General features: G+C 18.9%; 2 protein-coding genes across 3 annotated transcripts in view; one reads left to right on the top strand and one right to left on the bottom strand.

The window, feature by feature from the left end:
- Positions 1–7,021, bottom strand: part of LOC122511896 (cytochrome c oxidase assembly protein COX18, mitochondrial-like) — a 33,086-nt gene extending 26,065 nt beyond the window's left edge. For both annotated transcript variants that reach the window (XR_006302567.1, XM_043627462.1), the window contains exons 1-5: positions 6,382–7,021; positions 5,541–5,678; positions 2,908–3,055; positions 2,034–2,155; positions 953–1,072 (exon numbers count right to left, since the gene is read on the bottom strand). Coding sequence is in view for 1 of the 2 variants with exons in the window: in XM_043627462.1 (XP_043483397.1) it covers positions 953–1,072; positions 2,034–2,155; positions 2,908–3,055; positions 5,541–5,678; positions 6,382–6,798 (945 nt within the window). In the remaining variant the exon portion in view is untranslated. The remainder of the gene's footprint in view (positions 1–952; positions 1,073–2,033; positions 2,156–2,907; positions 3,056–5,540; positions 5,679–6,381) is intronic.
- Positions 7,022–7,422: 401 nt separating this feature from the next.
- On the top strand, positions 7,423–14,540 carry LOC122511906 (THO complex subunit 4). The gene is made up of 5 exons (XM_043627477.1): positions 7,423–7,869; positions 10,334–10,471; positions 10,625–10,772; positions 10,986–11,129; positions 13,739–14,540. Exons 1-5 carry the CDS (start codon positions 7,654–7,656, stop codon positions 13,858–13,860), a joined length of 768 nt encoding a protein of 255 aa, XP_043483412.1. The 5' UTR covers positions 7,423–7,653; the 3' UTR covers positions 13,861–14,540.
- Positions 14,541–19,031: the final 4,491 nt, after the last annotated feature.

The raw sequence follows: 19,031 nt of genomic DNA, 5'->3' as shown, positions 1-19,031 counted from the left end.
ATGATTTTCACTTATTCATTAATTTAAAAAGCTGAAAATATTTTTAAAAAGAAAAAATAATTAAAAAAAGTTTTGAAACATAAATGCATTTATATCAAAGATTTATTTTAATTTTAAAATTACAATTTTCAGATAAATGGAAAAGAAAAAATATAAAATGAAATTAAAAATTGTTTCTTTATTAGCAAGAATTGATTTTTAATTAAAACATAATTAAATTAAAAACTTTTCGTCCTTTCTCGGAGAATAGATTTTTAATTAAGAATAAAAATTTCAGTGTATATAGAGCTGGAGGTTAAATTAAATTAAAAATGCTCTCTCTCTCTCTCTCTTTTTTTTTTTTTTTGCTTATTTGCAGAAACAGATTTTTAATTTAAAATTATTTAAAAATTCATTGTAATGATGAAAATAAACAAATAATTAAATTAAAAATGATCTATTTCTTCACTTGGCGAGTAGATTTTTTTAATAAAAATAGAAGCTAAAGAGCTTTTAGGATTATAAATAAATTATTATAATGTAATATTAAAGTTAAAATAATCGTAAAGTGCAAAAAAAGGTAATTTAAAAGTTTTTTTTTAAGTTTATTTTTAAATGAAATAAATTTCAGAAAATAAGATTTCGTCCAGTTAATAAATTTGAATAAAATAGAATAAATTTCAGAAAATACAATTTTTAAATTCTCAATTTTAGAAAATACGATTTTGTCCCGACAATAAATAAATGAAAGAGAATAACTTTCAGAAAATCAAAGTTTTTTAATTCTAAATGTTTAGAAAATAAAATTTCGCTCCGCCTAAAAATAAATAAATAAATAAAATATAATTCAGAAATTGAAAATTTTTAAATTCTAAATTTTCGAAAATAGAATTTTAAAGTCGGTAAATTTCAGAAGAATAAAAAAATTGTTTTCTGTTTAAATTATAAATTTTTAAATTAAAAAGTAACTCACGGTTGGTAATTGCGTTGTAAATAACATTGTCACTGCTGGATATATAAAAGTTGTTGATTTTCTAAGTATTTTCAATAAATTTGAACTGTGCGGTGAAAGTGGATAAAGAATATTCGACGCCTGCAAAAGAAAGCAAAACAAATCTCAATAATCAATAAAAAAAAGTTAATTTAACTCTACAATATAATAATTAAATATCTAAATAATTCGTCTTTTTGTAAATTTAAAAATAAAAAAACGCCTGCAAAGAAATAAAATAAAATAAACAACAAAAAAACGAATTACAATTCGAATCTAAATATTTTCTGAAATTTAATAACTTCTAAAAATTACGACTACAATTCTCTTAAAATTCAAATATTTTCTACAATTTTTTTTTTAATTAAACTTCTTCTCAAAATCAATTATTTTTAATAGATTTTCGAAAATTCTTCGAGAATTCAATTATTTAAATACAAAAATTCAGTTTTTTAAAATAATTGTAACTGTCCATGTTTTTTTAAGTTATTAATTAATTTTCAAAAAAAATTATAACAAAGAAATTCTTAAAATTAATTTTCTGAAAATATTTTAAAAATAATTTATGAAAGATAGTTTTTTTAATTATATAGAATTGAAAAATTTCCAAACAATTGAAATTTGGTAAATTTCTATTAAAAAAAAAAAAAATTTGAAGTTTTAAAGAATTTGAATTATTAATAAAAACGTGATTTCTCTAAAATTTTATAATAAATCTGAAAAAGTAAATTTTCTTAAGAATTTTGATTAAAAATTTTGAACATGATCGTGATGCAGGTAAAATGTTAAAAAATAATTGTAAAAAATTTTAATGTTATTATTTTTTGTATGTATTTGAATTTTGAGAACTTTGTATTTGAAAAATATTGAAAATAATTGAATTTTAAAAAATTAGAATGCGAAAATTCTAAGAATTATTTTTTTTTTCAAAAATATTTAAATATAATTTTTTAGAAGCTTTCATTAATTACATTAATTTCATTTTTACATTTACACTTGAAGATTTTTCATTAAAATTTTTGAGAAATCAATTATTTTCAAACTAAATTTTTCTTTTAAATACCTTAATATTGACTAAAGTTAATACAGTTGCGATAACTGGAAGAATATAAAATTGGTCTTGTTCCGTAAGATTTTCAAACCATCCAAAGCCGCCCGTTATTAATTCCAAACTTGTGATTTCCGCTAAAATAAACAATAATAACTATTTTATAATAATTATAACTCAAAAAATAGAATAAAATTAAAATAAGGCAAATAAAACGAAAAAAAGGAATAAAAATAAAAATAGTAAATAGAAATATATAAAAACTATAAATATAAATAAAATTGAAATCGAAAACAACTAAATATATTAAATTTAAATCGAAACAAAAATCTAAATAGAAATTAAAATAGAATAGAAACAAAAAAAAACTAAAAGTTAAATTGAAATTGAAAAGAACTAAAAAAAAGTAAATTTTAATCGAAAAAAAAACTAAATAGGAATAAAAAAACGAAATTTAAACTAAAATCGAAAAAAAAATTATATAATTAAAATTAAAATAGAATAGAAATAAAAAAAATAAATGTAAATTAAAATCGAAAAGAACTAAATAGAAATTAAAATCAAGAAAAAACTAAATAGAAATTAAATTAGAAATGAAAAAACTAAATATAAATATTAAATTCGAAAAAAAATTTGAACTTTAATTTGAAATAAAAAGAAAAACACTAAATATAAAATATGATTAAAATTTACATTTATAATTTACAAAAAAATAAAATAGATTATTTTTCTAGATAATTGTTGTGGTAAATTTTTCGTTAATAATTCTAAAGAGAGAAGAAAACAAAATAGAAATGTATTTATTATTTTTTAAATATTAAAAATCTAATAAAGTCGTATTTAAAATAATTTAAATATATTAAATAAATTATTGTAAGTGATTACTTACAAACACCAGAAATTGGCGGGATTATACATAATTCTCGAATCGCACAAACTTGAGTCATAAATGCCAATAACAATGTTCCAATAGTTATGCCAAGTTTCGCCGGATGACAATTATAATTTACGTACATTTTCCTTTTTTCCTCACTAATCTGAAATAATTATAATAATATTAATCATTTTATTAGAAGAGAAGAGAATTTATTTCCTGATGCTGCAAACTTTGTTTTACTTCTCTCACAGCTTTAAACCTTTAATAATTAATAATTTTATTAATTATTATTTACTGTTTACATTTTCAAAAATTTCGATATTTAATTCTTCGCAAGAATTCAATTATTTTTGTAAAAATAGTACAATTTTTTTTTTGCAAAAATTCAATTATTTTCTACAAAATTTAGTAATAAATTTTTCGAAACAATTCAATTATTTTCAAAAATAATAAAATTCTTCGAAAAAATTCAATTTATTTTCTACAAAATTTTAATAAAATTTAGCGAAATAATTCAATTATTTTCTACAAAATTTAATAATAAATTCTTCGAAACAAATTCAATTATTTTCATAAATAATAACATTCTTCATAAGAATTCAATTATTTTCTACAAAATTTTAATAAAATTTCGCGAAATAATTAAATTTTTTTCTGAAATTTAAATAAATTCTTCAAAAACAATTCAATTATTTTCTACAAAATTTTTTAATAAAACTTCGCGAAATAATTCAATTTTTTTCTAAAATTTAAATAAATTCTTCGAAACAATTCAATTATTTTCAAAAATAATAAAATTCTTCGAAGTAATTCAATATTATTTTCTACAAAAATTTAAAATAAAATTTTGCGAAATAATTCAATTATTTTTTAAAATTTTAATAAATTATTCATTGAAACAATTCAATTTTCAAAAATTTTTTTTTCAAATTCTTTTCAGGAATTCGATTATTTTTAATAAAATTTTAACTGAATTCATCGAAAAAATTGAATTATTTTTCAAAAATTACAATGAAATTTTTGATAAAAATTCAATTATTTGAATAAATTATAATATTCCAAGAAAGACAACAAATTATTTTTAAAAAATTTGATAAAATATGTTTATTAGAATTTAATTGTTTTTTCAATTAAATTCAAAGGAATAATTGAATTATTTTTAAAAAAATTTAATAAAATTCTACAAAAACGAATTCAATTATTTTTTTAAATACTAAAATCTTTGCAGAAATTCAATTATTTTCAATAAAATTTCACGAAAGAATTCAATTTTTTTTTTTTTGTAAAATTTTAATAAATCCTTCGAAATAATTCAATTATTTTTTATAAATAATAAAATTCTTGTCAAGAATTCAATTATTTTCAATACAATTTTAAAAAAATTTCACAAAAGAATTCAATTATTTTCTGAATTGTAAATAAATTCATTGAAACAATTCCATTATTTTTTTTTTAAATAGTAAAGTCTTTACAAACATTCAATTATTTTCAATTATTTCAATTTTTCCTTCTCGTTTTCATTCTGGTTATTTAAAATCTTTTTTACTGTAAAATTCTTTTAAAAATCCATTAATTTTCAAAACATTTAATGAATTTCTTGAAAAATATTCAAATATCTTTTTTAAAACTTAAGAATTTTCAATTATAATTCCGAAATTCAATTATTTAAAAGATAATTAAATTCTAAAAGTGATTCAATGTCAAAAATTCAATTATTTCTAAAATTGTCTGTAGAATTTATTTTAAAAAATTCACTTATTTTCCTAATTTTTAAGAAATATCATGTTACATATTAAATTATTTTTTATAAAAATTAGAAAATGATACAATTTGTTTATAAAAATTTAATTATATATCAATTTTTTAATAAACTTCGAGAAAAATAAAATTTCTTTTTATCGAATTTAAAAACTAATTTTTCCAAATTCCTTGAATGAATTAAATTATTTTAGAAAATTTGTAATAAAATTGTGAAAAGAATTGAATTATTTTCTAAAAATTTTAATTAAAAAATCATCAATAATTAAATGTTTAATTTCAATTATTAAGAATTAAGAAAACACGATTATTTTAAAAACTTAAAAGAAATTGTTCATAAAATTCAATTAGTTTCAAAATTTTCAATTAAAATTATTAAAGAAAAAACTCCGTTATTTTGAAAAAATTCAAAGAATTTGAAAGAATTCTTCAAAAGAATTTAATTAGGATTTTCAAAAATTCTAGTAAAACATTTCGCGAGAATTCAATTATGTATTTAAAAAATTGGGTTTTTTTTACTAAAAATTGGTTTTTTAACTAAAAATTCGTTTTCTTGCTAAAAATTGATTTTTTTACCAAAAATTGGTTTTTTTTAACTAAAAATTGATTTTTTTTTACCAAAAATTGGTTTTTTAAACTAAAAATTGTTTTTTTTTTTACTACAAATTGATTTTTTTACCAAAAATTGATTTTTTAAACAAAAAATTGTTTTTTTGTGCCAAAAATTTAGTTTTTTTTTTACTAAAAGTTGGTTTTTTTTTAAAGTAAAAATTGTTTTCGTTGCTAAAAATAATATTTATGGTAAAATAATAATTAAAGAGACTTAATAAATTAAAATATAAATTTATAATAAAAATGAGAAAAAAAGCAGAGAATATGTTCCATACACTTTTTGCCAATTCACGATTTTCCTTTTTTTTCGACCAAGAATTTTTTAAAGCTTTTGTCTTCATTTCGTTCTTCAATCTCCATCTGTGACCAACAATCTCCGATTGCACATTCGCATAACGATACATAAGATGTTTCTGCAAATTTTAAAAATTTGTTATTACAAAAAGAAAAAAGAATTTTCAATTTTTTCATAAAAAAAATTTAGAGAGAAAATTGTCCCGTCAATATTGTAAATAAAAATAAAATAAATAAACAAATAATTGAGAGAAAGAAAAATTTTTTTTGCTTATTTTCTTGAATTTTCAGACAAAAAATATAAAAAAATTTTTTAAAAATATAAGGAAAATTTAAAGAAAAAAATATGTCCAGTCAATATTGGAAATAAAAATAAAATAAATAAACAAATAATTGAGGGAAAGAAAGAAATAATTTTTAATAAAAATAAATTTTTTTAATAACAAATACGTGAAAATAAATCAAAATGAGAAAATAAAAATAATAAAAATAAATAAAATTTTAAAATATAAAAAGATATAAAAAATATAAAATGTAATTATTATTTAATTTATATATTAAATAAAATATAAATTAAAAAATACAACAATAAAGTATTTAAATAAAAACAATAATAGAAAATGAATAAAAAAAACAAATAGGGACAGTTTCAGTTTGTTTTGTCCGTCTGTGTTAAATAAATAAACGAATAAATAAATAAATAAATAAATAAATAAATAGATAGTTACATAGATAAACAATTAAGTGAATAAATGACAATAAACATAAAAAGAAATAACAACAAAAACTAAAGACCGAAAATAAAAAATAAAAATAACTTACTTGATAAATCGAAATTGGCAACTGAACCGAAACTCGAAATACAAAAGTATATAAAACTAATGAAGCCCACCAGGGTAGACAGGTTGTCGATTGTACCCATATTATCAATTCTCTTAATTCTCCAGTCGGAAGATAATCTAATAATGCCGAATTTTGATTAACCGCATCTATTGTTGACGATGTTGACGAATGTCTCACATTCAATTTTGAGGTTAGAATCCCATCTCTCCTGCTTCTACACGACAAAATTTGCCCTCCGATAAAATCATTTCTCACTCCCCCACTGACACTTTCATTATTAAAATACCTATTAACACTGACTAGACAATAACTTTTTTTAACAATAACACTTTCCCTCGATCTTATTTGCGAATTTAATAATCTTGCCGATAAATTTATACACTTTGACTTCCACATTTTCTGTCGCAGTATTATTTCTCCGATTTTTTTTTTAATATTTATGTTTAGTATTTAACATTTAGGGTGTAATGGGGATTTATTTAAAATAAAGAATTTCGTCAAATTATTTACATTCATTGTTTATTTATCTTTATTCGATTGTAGTTTTTTTTTGTAATTAGAAATTTTGAATCGAAGGAAAAATATTTGAACCGGAATTGTTGACCGACATTTTTCTTCAACTTCCCAACCTTGCTATATTTGAAAATTTCCCAGCCCTTTGAAATTTACCGAAACTTTCGAAAAATTTGTCCAAACGGCATAAAGGGTCGTTCACAAACTACATTCCATTTTTTAGAGGAGTGGGGGAAGTAACGAATATTGGACAAAAGTTATTTTCTACGTGTCAAAAATATTACGAAAAGGTTCAAAATTAGTTCCAAATAGTTTCAAAATGGGACAAATGGACCTGGGGGTTAAAATTTCGGCGAAAAAAACCCTTTTCGTACTTTAATCACAAAAAGGTGCAGAAAATCGAAGGTGTGAACGCAGCTTAATACAAAATTCGTGTCACCTACCCAACCCTGGTGAATAAATTCAAGCCAAGCGCGCGCGCATCAAAAATTGTTTCCCGAAGTTAGCATCATAGACTGTTTTGTCGCCACAAGTCGCCATTTTTATTTTTCTCGCCTATACTTTTAAAAGTACAAAACGAGAATTAGGGTTTTTGTCGCGCCGCGAGAGAAGTAACAGTGAGAGAGAGAGGTTGGGATATTTATCCAATTTTATTGTTGCAAAAAAAAAAGTGAGAGAAATAATATTTAGTTTTCTGTGTGATATTTTATTAAATTTGATAAAAAAAAAGCATTATAAATGAAGATGGTAGACAAAATTGAAATGAGCCTCGACGATATTATAAAGCAAAATAAAGGTGGCCGAAGCCGTGGCGGCGTTGGTGGACGACGTGGAAGAGGAGGCACCGGTGGCTCACCTCGTAGAGGAGCTCGTGGTGCTCAAAGAACTGGCGGTGGCGTCATGAGAGGAAGAAATCGCGGTGGAATCGTACGAAGTTCACTTCCATACACAAGGGTAAGTCAAAAAAAGAATTTTTTCCTCCTACTTCTCTTTTTTCATTTCACTCTTTCCGTTTAGTTTTTTCTTTTTTCCGTCTCGGAAACCATTTTTCCAAAAATTTCTCTCTTTGTTTTAATATTTTATTCGTAATTCGTTTTAAAAACTTAGTTTTAAAAAACGAAAAAAGTTCCAATTTTTTTCCCCCCTGGACTCTAATCGTATAAACGATGTAAACACACTTTTTTTCTCTCTCGAGATTTTGATTAAATTTCCGGAAATTTGACATATAATTCTGGGTAAAAATTGATTTCTTTTTTTTTTTGGATACTCGACGAAATGAGAAAGTTGACAAAGTAATGACCTTGATTGCGTGTATTGTATATATATTATTTGAAAAGATGAAATAAAATTTATTTTTTCGCACGAAAAGGAAAGATGATGGAATTTGTCGTTTCATTTCATTTTATCTTATCGAATCGAATTTCTATTTTGCTCACAATGTCCGTTGAAAATGACGTCATTATTTGTCTGGTCTCTCTCGAAAAATTTACATTTCGCATTATTTGTATATGTGTATATTTATAATATATATAAATAAACTAGAATTGACAATATTTATCCTTGTACTTCAATTTTCAATTTGGAAATTTTCTCGTAACTTGGAGAAATATTTAACGATTTATATTTTTATTTAAAGTTTTTTTTCATTTTATTATTATTTATTGTTATTATTATTATAATTATTATATTTTTACTGTCAAATTATTTTTATTTTCTCTTCTTTATTTTATTCTTTCTTTTCAAAATTATTTTCTAATTATTTTTCATTTCTTTTGAAAATATAATTCTTGTTTTATTTCAATTTTTTCTTTTCTTTAAAAATTTTATTAAATATTAAAAAACAAAATAATTGAATTCTTTTGTGAAATTTAATAAAAATTGTATTGAAAATAACTAAACTCCTACAAAAATAATTTGAGTATTGAAATTAAATTCTTTTAAGAAGTTTAATTGAAAATAATTAAATTCTTTCAAGAAATTTAATTAAAAATAATTAAATTCTATATAATAAATTTTATTAAATTTTTTTGACTCTTTTTTGGAATTTTATAATTTATTAAAATAATTGAATTCTTGTTAAGAATTTCATTGCAATTTTTTGAAAATAATAATTTGAATTATTTCGAAATTTTTTTTACCAAATTCAAATTAGTTTCAAATTTTGTTATTAAATTTCAATTTTTATCAAAATTTTTGAACTAAATTTCAATTATGTTCAAAAAATTTCACTAAATTTCAATTATTTTCAAATCGTTTATTGAATTTGAATTATTTTCCATTTTTAAACTAAATTTCAATTATTTTCATAATTTTTAAATTTTGTTTTTACTAAAATTTTTTATTAAATTTCGATTATTATCAAAGTTTTTGAACTAAATTTAAATTCTTTTCTGGAATTTTATAATTTATGAAATTAATTGAATTCTTTTAAAGAATTGTATCAAAATTTTTGAAAAATAATTTAATTATTTCGAAAAATTTAATTAAAATTAAAATGAAATTACTAAGTTTTATCAAGAAATTTAATTGAAAACAAATTCTATTCAATAGATTTTATTAAATTTCTTAAAAATAATTTAATTCTTTTCAGCAAATTTTATTACTTATGAAAGTAATTAAATTTTTGCCAAGAATTTTATTGTAATTTTTGAAAATAATTCAATTTCTTGACAAGAATTTTATTTTAATTGTTGAAAATAATTCAATTCTTTCGATGGAAATGAAAATTCTTTCAAGGAATTCAGTTAAAATTGTATTGAAATTAATTGAATTCTTATTTCAAATTTGTTTTTAATTATTTCAATTATTCTAACAATATTTTACTTAATTTCATGTATTTTCAAATTTTTTGTGCTAACTTTCAATTATTCATTATTTTTTTAATTAAATTTCAATTAGTTTGAAAAAATTTTTCTAAATTTAATTTATTTTTAAAAAATTTCACTAAATTTCAATTATTTTTCATTTTTTAAACTAAATTTTAATTATTTTCAATTTTTTACACTAAATTTAAACTATTTTCACAATTTTTAACAAAATTTCAATTATTTTCAAACTTTTAAACTAAATTTGAATTGTTTCACATTTTTAAAATAAATTTTTAGTTCTAAATGAAGAAAATAGTAAAAATAAATAAAAAAAACCGTTTTTTCAATTGTAATAATTGAAGTTCAATTATTTATTCATATTTATAAAAAATTATGATAAATACAAATTTAACTAATTTAATTAATTATTTTCGTAAAAAATTAGATTTTTTAATTACTTTTCAAAAAACTGAATAAAAATTCCAAAAATAGAAATAAATGAATAAAAATTTAACTAGAGAAACGTGAATGGAAATTCTAATAATTGAAATGGTAAATAAATAAAAAAATATATAATTACCAATTTTTTAATTTAATTGAAATTTTTCCAGGGCGATGTAAACAGTGCGTGGAAACATGACATGTTCGATGGAGTGAAAAAAGTCGGTCGCGGCCTGATTGGCAGTTCAGGTACCACCAAACTTTTGGTATCAAATCTCGATTTTGGAGTTTCCGACTCAGATATTCAGGTGAGTTTTTCGTTAATATTTTTTTTTTATCTTTTGCTCGAAACTTTATTCTAAGTTAATTTTTTTCTTTCTTTTTTATTTACTTGTTTATATTTAGTAAAAAATTAGTTTATAACCAGAAGAATAAGAATTGAAAATATTTTCTTTTTACAGGAACTTTTCAGTGAATTTGGCCCGCTAAAATCAGCGGCAGTTCATTATGATAGATCTGGTCGTTCTTTGGGCTCCGCTGATGTTATTTTCGAGAGAAGAGCAGACGCAATTAAAGCCATGAAACAATACAATGGAGTTCCACTTGACGGTATTTATTTACAATAATTAATTAGAAATGAAAAAAAAAATTCTAAATAATATTTATTAAAATAATATAATAATTAAAATTATTAAATTTATATTATAAATAAATTTATATTGTTAAATTTATTTATTTAATTTAAAGAAAAAAAGTACTTCGTAAATAGAAGATGGAGAATAATTTTTACTTATTAACATTTTTTCTACTCGAAAATAACAGGTCGCGAGATGAATATTCAAGTGGCAACATCAGAGATTCCAGTACCACAAGCAATTCGCAACACATCGAGAATTGGAGGCGGCAATTTTCCACAAAGGTCACAGCAACGCTTCCGGGGAAATCGAGGAACCGGACCCACCAGAGGTGAACATTCATTTATTTTATATTTTCAATGTTCAAATATATATTTTAAAAGTTCTTTGATAATTGTACGTTTTAAGTATTTAATTTCATGTTTTTGAAAATTTAATTTTTCCAGAATTTCAATAGCAAATTTTGAAAATAATTCAATTTATTATCAATTTTAATGAGAAATCTTCAAATGAAAATTTAAAAATCAAAATTAATGAAAATTATTTTTATATAAAAAATTTAAATTAAAAAAAAATAAACTGTAAATTTCAAAAAAGTCATTCTTAGAACAAAAATTTTTTGAAAATAATTCAATTGTTTCAAAGAATTTTGTTAAATATTTTTTTTTTTTAAATAATTAAATTCTCTATAGAAATTTAATTAAATTCCAATAAACAAATTTTATCAAAATTTAAAATTTTTGAAAACAATGGAATTCTCTCGAAAAATTGTATTAAAAATTTTGAAGAATAATTTAATTCTTTCGTGAAATTTTATTAAAATTGTATTGAAAAGAATTTAATTCCTGTGGAAAATTATTTTGCTGACGAAAATAATTCTTACAAAAATCAATTCATACGATACAATAAAAAATTTTGAAAATAATTTAAATTTAAATTTAATTTAAATAGTTTACTTACGAAAATTGTATAAAAAAATTGAATTTCTAACAATTTATTATTTATAAAAACAATTGAATTGCTTCGAAGAATTTACTAAAATTTTAGAAAATAATTGAATTCTTTCGAAACATTGTATTAAAAATTTTTTAAAATAATTGAAAATTGTATTGAAAATAATTCAATTCCTGTGGAAAATTCTTTTCTTTGAGAAAAATTCATGAGAAAAAATAAAACAAAAAAATAATTAAAATTTTGAAAATAATTGAATTACTTGGAAGAAGTTTATTAAATTTTTTTAAAAAAATAATTCAATTCTTTCGACGGTTTTAATGAAAATTGTATTGAAAATAATTGAATTTCATTGTAAGTTTTTCAAAAAAAAAATTAAATTCTTTCAAGAAATAGAATTGAAAATAATTAAATTCTATTAAATCAATTTTAGTAAAATTGTTGAAAATAATTGAATTCCTTCCTGGAATTTTAGAATTATTTATGAAAATAATTGAACTCTTGTTAAGGATTTCATTGTAATTTTTAAAAATAATTCAATTCTTTTTGAAAAAAATTTAAATTCATTCAAGGAGTTTAGATAAAATTTTATTCTAAATAATTAAATTCTATTAAACACAAACTTTATCCAAATTTTTGAAAATAATCGGATTCTTTTCGGGAATTTTATAATTTATGAAAATATTTATATTCTTTTCAAGATTTTATTGTAATTTTTGAAAATAATTCAATTTCCTTTCGATAGAAATTAACATTCTTTTAAGGAATTCAATTAAATTTTTTGTGAAAAAGAATTGAATTCTTGTAAAGAATTTTATCAAAATTTAAGAAAATAATTGAATTGTCTCAAATAATTTTATTAAAGATTTTAAAAATAATAAAATTTTTTTCAAGAAATTTAATTGAAAAGAATTAAATTCCATATTAAACAAATTTTATCAAAATTTTTGAAAATAATTGAATTCTTTCGAGGAATTTTATTAAAAATTGTTAAAATAATTGCATTACATCAACAAATTTTTTTTGAAATTGTTTTGAAAATAATTAAATTCCTCCGAAGAATTCTATAATTTCTTAAAAATAATTCAATTCTTTTATAATTACTAAAAATAATTCATTTCCTTTATAAGTTATAAAAAAAATTGAATTTTTCTTTGAATTTAATAAAAAATTTACGAAAATAAATTAATTGTTTGAATGAAAATTAAATTCTTTTCAAGGAATTGAATTAAAATTGTATCAAGAATATTTGAAGAAATTTTTTTCTACTAAATTTCAATTATTCTAACAATTTCTTACTAAATTTCATTTATTTTCAAATTTTTTTTTTTTACTAAATTTCAATTATTTTCAAAAAATTGTACTAAAATTTAATGAGTTTCAAATTTTTAAACTGTATTTCAATTATTTTCTATTTTTTTTTACTAAATTTCAATTATTTTCTATTTTTTTTTTTACTAAATTTCATTTGTTTTCAAATTTTTTGTACTAAATTTCAATTATTTATTTTTTAAAATGAAATTTCAATTAGTTTGAAAAAATTCTGTTAAATTTTAATTATTTTCAAAAAATTTAATTACTTTCAAATTTGTTTAGTAGATTTGCATTAATTCAATTCTTAACTGGAATTTAATAAAAATTTACGAAAATAATTTAATTTGTTTCTCTATGAAAATTAAAATCCTTACAAGGAATTATTGTAAAATTTTATCAAAAATATTTGAATTTTTATAAAGAATTAAAAAGAAAATTTTCAATGTAATTGAATGCCTACGAAAAAATTACACATCTTATTTAAAATTTATATTTTTATTATTCACTTGTTTAACAAAAATTAAAAAAAGAAACCAAAAGGAGAAAAAAAATGAATAAAAAATAATGTAAAAATAATATTTGTTATAATATTAATAGTTAAAAAAATAGTATTAATTAATTATTCGATTAATGAATTGAAATTGAATGTAAAATAATTTTTTCTTCTTCGAAAAGGTCGAGGTGGCGGCGGTCCAGGACGCCGAGGAGGACGAGGAGGCAATCGTACAGCGACAAAAACCCCAACTGCCGAGGAACTTGACGCCGAATTGGAAGCTTACGTTAAAGAAGTAAAGTAACGTATAACTCAAACCGAAGAGAGAAACAGAGAGAGAGTGAAAAAAATTAAAATAAAAATTTAGCACGCGTTTCACAAAAAAGGAGAAAAATCAATGATGATCCTTACATTTATTTCTGCACACAATGAAAATGTGTGTTTTCTGCAAATTTCTCCTTTCTTTTTATTTCCTACTAATTATAAAACAAAAAAAAAAATACGTGACAATGCGTGTATTATGACTTTTTAAGAAAAAAAAACACATTCGGCCCTTGATTCTTAGTGGTTTTTTTTAATCCCCCAACGTCACGTTTACTATAAAAATTAAAAGAAAAAGAAAACCCTTGAATCTTAAGGGTCAACGAAGAAAAGATACTTTTTTTTTAATTTATATATATTATATTAAAAAAAAAAAAGAAACTGTAATAACTCGGCGACCAATGAATAATCTCCCAACTTAATTTTTAAGTTCTACTTCTCTTTTTTTTAAATCACACAAAACACAATATTGTTGTTAATTACAAAAAAAAAGTATAAATAAAACTCTTTCAAGATTTTAAAGACTGTATGGAAATTTTGTATATGTAATAATGAGAATGCGATTATAAATTGGAGAGTACATTACCAAAAAAAGGAATTAAAATACTTAGAGAATAACACAAAAAAAAAAATTAAATAAAAATTCAGCGAGAAAAAATTCAATGACAGTATTTTTTTCTTTGTTGCCCTTTAAACTTTAAATAAATTTTAAAAAAAACTTTTAAAAAAAAACTTTAAAAAACAAACTTTACTAAATTTTAATTAAGTTTCAAAAATCTTTTTACTAAATTTAAATTTATTTCCATTTTTTAAAGAAAATTTCAATTATTTTCACAACTTTTTAAAAATTTAAATTATTTTCCATATTTAAACTAAATTTCAATAATTATCAAACCTTTTAAACTAAAATTCAATTAGTTTCAAAGATTTTAAACTAAATTTCAATTATTTTCAAAACTTTTTAAACTAAATTTCACTGAATTTCAAATGTTTTAAACAAAATTTGAATTATTTACAAATTTTTTACCAAATACGAAATAGTCTCAAATTTTTACTAAATATAAATTATTTTCACAATTTTAAACTAAATTCCAAGTATTTTCTAGTTTTAAATAAAACTTCAATTATTTTCAAAGCCTTTAAACTAAAATTCAATTATTTTCAAATTTTTTAAACTAAATTTTAATTCTTTTCCATATTTAAACTAAATTTCATTTAATTTCAAATTTTTTTTTTTTTACTAAATTTCAATTTCTTTTTATTATTTTAAATTAAATTTCAATTAGTTTGAAAAATATTTACTGAATTTCAATTATTTTCAAAAACTTTTAAACTAAAATTCAATTATTTTCAATATTTTTAAAACTAAATTTTAATTATTTTCAAACTTTTTAAATTAAATTTAATTCAATTTCGAATTATTTGTACTAAATTTCAATTATTTTCAAAAACTTTTAAACTAAAATTCAATTATTTTCAATATTTTTAAAACTAAATTTTAATTATTTTCAAACTTTTTAAATTAAATTTAATTCAATTTCGAATTATTTGTACTAAATTTCAATTATTTTCAAAAACTTTTAAACTAAAATTCAATTATTTCCAATGTTTTTAAACTAAATTACAATTATTTTCAATTTTTTTTCTAAATTTCAATTATTTTCAAAAACTTTTAAACTAAAATTCAATTATTTCCAATGTTTTTAAACTAAATTACAATTATTTTCAATTTTTTTTTCTAAATTTCAATTATTTTCAAAAACCTTTATACTAAAATTTAATTATTTTCAAAGTTTTTAAAATAAATTTAAATTATTTTCCATATTTAAACTAAATTTCATTTAATTTCAAATTTTTTTTTTTTTTACTAAATTTCAATTTCTTTTTATTATTTTAAATTAAATTTCAATTAGTTTGAAAAATATTTACTGAATTTTAATTATTTTTAAAAAGTTTTAAACTAAAATTCAATTATTTTTAATGTTTTTAAACTAAATTTCAATTAGTTTGAAAAATATTTACCGAATTTCAATTATTTTCAAAAACTTTTAAATTAAAATTCAATTATTTTCAATGTTTTTAAACTAAATTTTAATTATTTTCAAACTTTTTAAATTAAATTTAATTCAATTTCGAATTATTTGTACTAAATTTCAATTATTTTCAAAAACTTTTAAACTAAAATTCAATTATTTCCCATTTTTTTTTCTAAATTTCAATCATTTTCAAAAATTTTTATACTAAAATTCAATTATTTTCAAAGTTTTTAAACTAAATTTCAATTATTTTCAAAAGCTTTTAAACTAAAATTTAATTATTTTGAAAATTTTTAAACTAAATTTTAATTATTTTCCATATTTAAACTAAATTGCATTTAATTTCAAATTTTTTTTTTTTTTACTAAATTTCAATTTCTTTTTATTATTTTAAATTAAATTTCAATTAGTTTGAAAAATATTTACTGAATTTCAATTATTTTCAAAAACTTTTAAACTAAAATTCAATTATTTTCAATATTTTTAAAACTAAATTTTAATTATTTTCAAACTTTTTAAATTAAATTTAATTCAATTTCGAATTATTTGTACTAAATTTCAATTATTTTCAAAAACTTTTAAACTAAAATTCAATTATTTTCAATATTTTTAAAACTAAATTTTAATTATTTTCAAACTTTTTAAATTAAATTTAATTCAATTTCGAATTATTTGTACTAAATTTCAATTATTTTCAAAAACTTTTAAACTAAAATTCAATTATTTCCAATGTTTTTAAACTAAATTACAATTATTTTCAATTTTTTTTCTAAATTTCAATTATTTTCAAAAACTTTTAAACTAAAATTCAATTATTTCCAATGTTTTTAAACTAAATTACAATTATTTTCAATTTTTTTTTCTAAATTTCAATTATTTTCAAAAACCTTTATACTAAAATTTAATTATTTTCAAAGTTTTTAAAATAAATTTAAATTATTTTCCATATTTAAACTAAATTTCATTTAATTTCAAATTTTTTTTTTTTTTACTAAATTTCAATTTCTTTTTATTATTTTAAATTAAATTTCAATTAGTTTGAAAAATATTTACTGAATTTTAATTATTTTTAAAAAGTTTTAAACTAAAATTCAATTATTTTTAATGTTTTTAAACTAAATTTCAATTAGTTTGAAAAATATTTACCGAATTTCAATTATTTTCAAAAACTTTTAAATTAAAATTCAATTATTTTCAATGTTTTTAAACTAAATTTTAATTATTTTCAAACTTTTTAAATTAAATTTAATTCAATTTCGAATTATTTGTACTAAATTTCAATTATTTTCAAAAACTTTTAAACTAAAATTCAATTATTTCCCATTTTTTTTTCTAAATTTCAATCATTTTCAAAAATTTTTATACTAAAATTCAATTATTTTCAAAGTTTTTAAACTAAATTTCAATTATTTTCAAAAGCTTTTAAACTAAAATTTAATTATTTTGAAAATTTTTAAACTAAATTTTAATTATTTTCCATATTTAAACTAAATTGCATTTTATTTCAATTTTTTTTACTAAATTTTATTTATTTTCAAATTTTATAAACCAAACTTCAATTATTTACAAATTATTTTACCACTACGAATTAGTTTCAAATTTTGTACTAAATTTAAATTATTTTCACAATTGTAAACTAAATTTCAATTACTTTTCATTTTTAAATAAAATTTCAATTATTTTCAAAACTTTTAAACTAAAATTCAATAATTACTTTCAAAGTTTTTAAACTAAATTTTAATTATTTTCAAATTTTGTAAACAAAATTTGAAAAATTTATAAATTTTTTAACCAATTACGAATTAGTTTCAAATTTTTTTCAAAGTTTTTTCAAAGTTTTTAAACTAAATTTTAATTATTTTCAAATTTTGTAAACAAAATTTGAATAATTTACAAATTTTTTTACCAATTACGAATTAGTTTCAAATTTTTGTTACTAAGTTTCAATTATTATTAAAGTTTTTGAACAAAATTTCAATTATTTTAAAAATATTTTACTAAAATTTCAATAGTTTGCTTTATCTCAATTTTTTAAAGTAAATTTTAATTATTTTAACAATTATTTTCAATTTTTTTTTCTAAATTTCAATTATTGTCAAAAACTTTTATACTAAAATTCAATTATTTTCAAAGTTTTTAAACTAAATTTCAATTATTTTCAAAAGCTTTTAAACTGAAATTCAATTATTTTCAAAGTATATTTAAACTAAATTTCAATTATTTTTAAAACAAACTTTACTAAATATTTTCTAATCCTTCATTTTGTCTAAAAAAAAAGAGATTTCTATTGAAATCTGTTTTCAAAAAAATGTTTTGATTGTACATTTTACAAATAAAGTTTTGATTTCTGAAAAAAGTTTTTCTAAAAAGTTATGATTTCTAATATTTATTTTACTGAAATTTTGTAAAATTTCATAATTTTGCGATAAAAGTTAGAAAATTGTTTCTTTTTGAAATAGAAGAAAAAAATTTATATAATTATTATTATTTATCACAATTTTTTAACATAATTATATGCTCCTGCTAAGAGAACGTTGGCATAAGTTTGCAAAACTATTATCTTTAATATAATTATTAAAATATTTTGAAACAACATAATTTATCAGTTTTAGAATTAATTGGATAAAAACAAAAGCGGATAAACTAAATAACAGACAAAAATCAATTCATGATGGAGAGCCAACCACTGTTTATGAAAAATCCAACAAACTTTCAATTTCTATCTGTTTGTCACTACATTAATATTTTCGGTATTTATTTCTTCAGTACCGATTTGATAAAATTTGAAGAAATTACATCTTTGAAAGGAATTACAAACGTAGCTTCTAGAACAATGGCAAGTGAAATTTTGAGACGTGAAATCCTAGAAAAATTCACTGTAGCTTCTCTTCGATCATTAGATCCATATACCTTCGCACTGTACCAGGTACTGTACTCTACGCTTGGCTATCTGGGTAGTTATAAGAATTATTGTTAACAGACTCTAGAGAGCGTTTCTTGATAGAACGAAATATTGAGTAGCAGAAAAAATAAATATTTTTTAATACCTCACCAATAGTTTGTTGAAAAAAATTTAATTTCTACTGTTGTATCTTAAGAAAATAGAAATTTTTACAGA

Source organism: Leptopilina heterotoma, unplaced genomic scaffold (genome assembly GCF_015476425.1).
Source record: "Leptopilina heterotoma isolate Lh14 unplaced genomic scaffold, ASM1547642v1 Lhet_123, whole genome shotgun sequence".
In the NCBI taxonomy this organism is placed as follows: Eukaryota; Metazoa; Arthropoda; class Insecta; order Hymenoptera; family Figitidae; genus Leptopilina; species Leptopilina heterotoma.
Note: the sequence above shows the minus strand (reverse complement) of the source record. Positions and strands in the feature narration are given on the sequence as shown.

Coding starts and splice junctions, on each gene's coding strand:
- LOC122511906 (XM_043627477.1), top strand. CDS start 7,654: ATGAAGATGGTAGACAAAATTGAAATGAGCCTCGACGATATTATAAAG. Junction 10,472..10,624: donor TTTCCGACTCAGATATTCAG/GTGAGTTTTTCG, acceptor TTCTTTTTACAG/GAACTTTTCAGTGAATTTGG. Junction 10,773..10,985: donor CAATGGAGTTCCACTTGACG/GTATTTATTTAC, acceptor CGAAAATAACAG/GTCGCGAGATGAATATTCAA.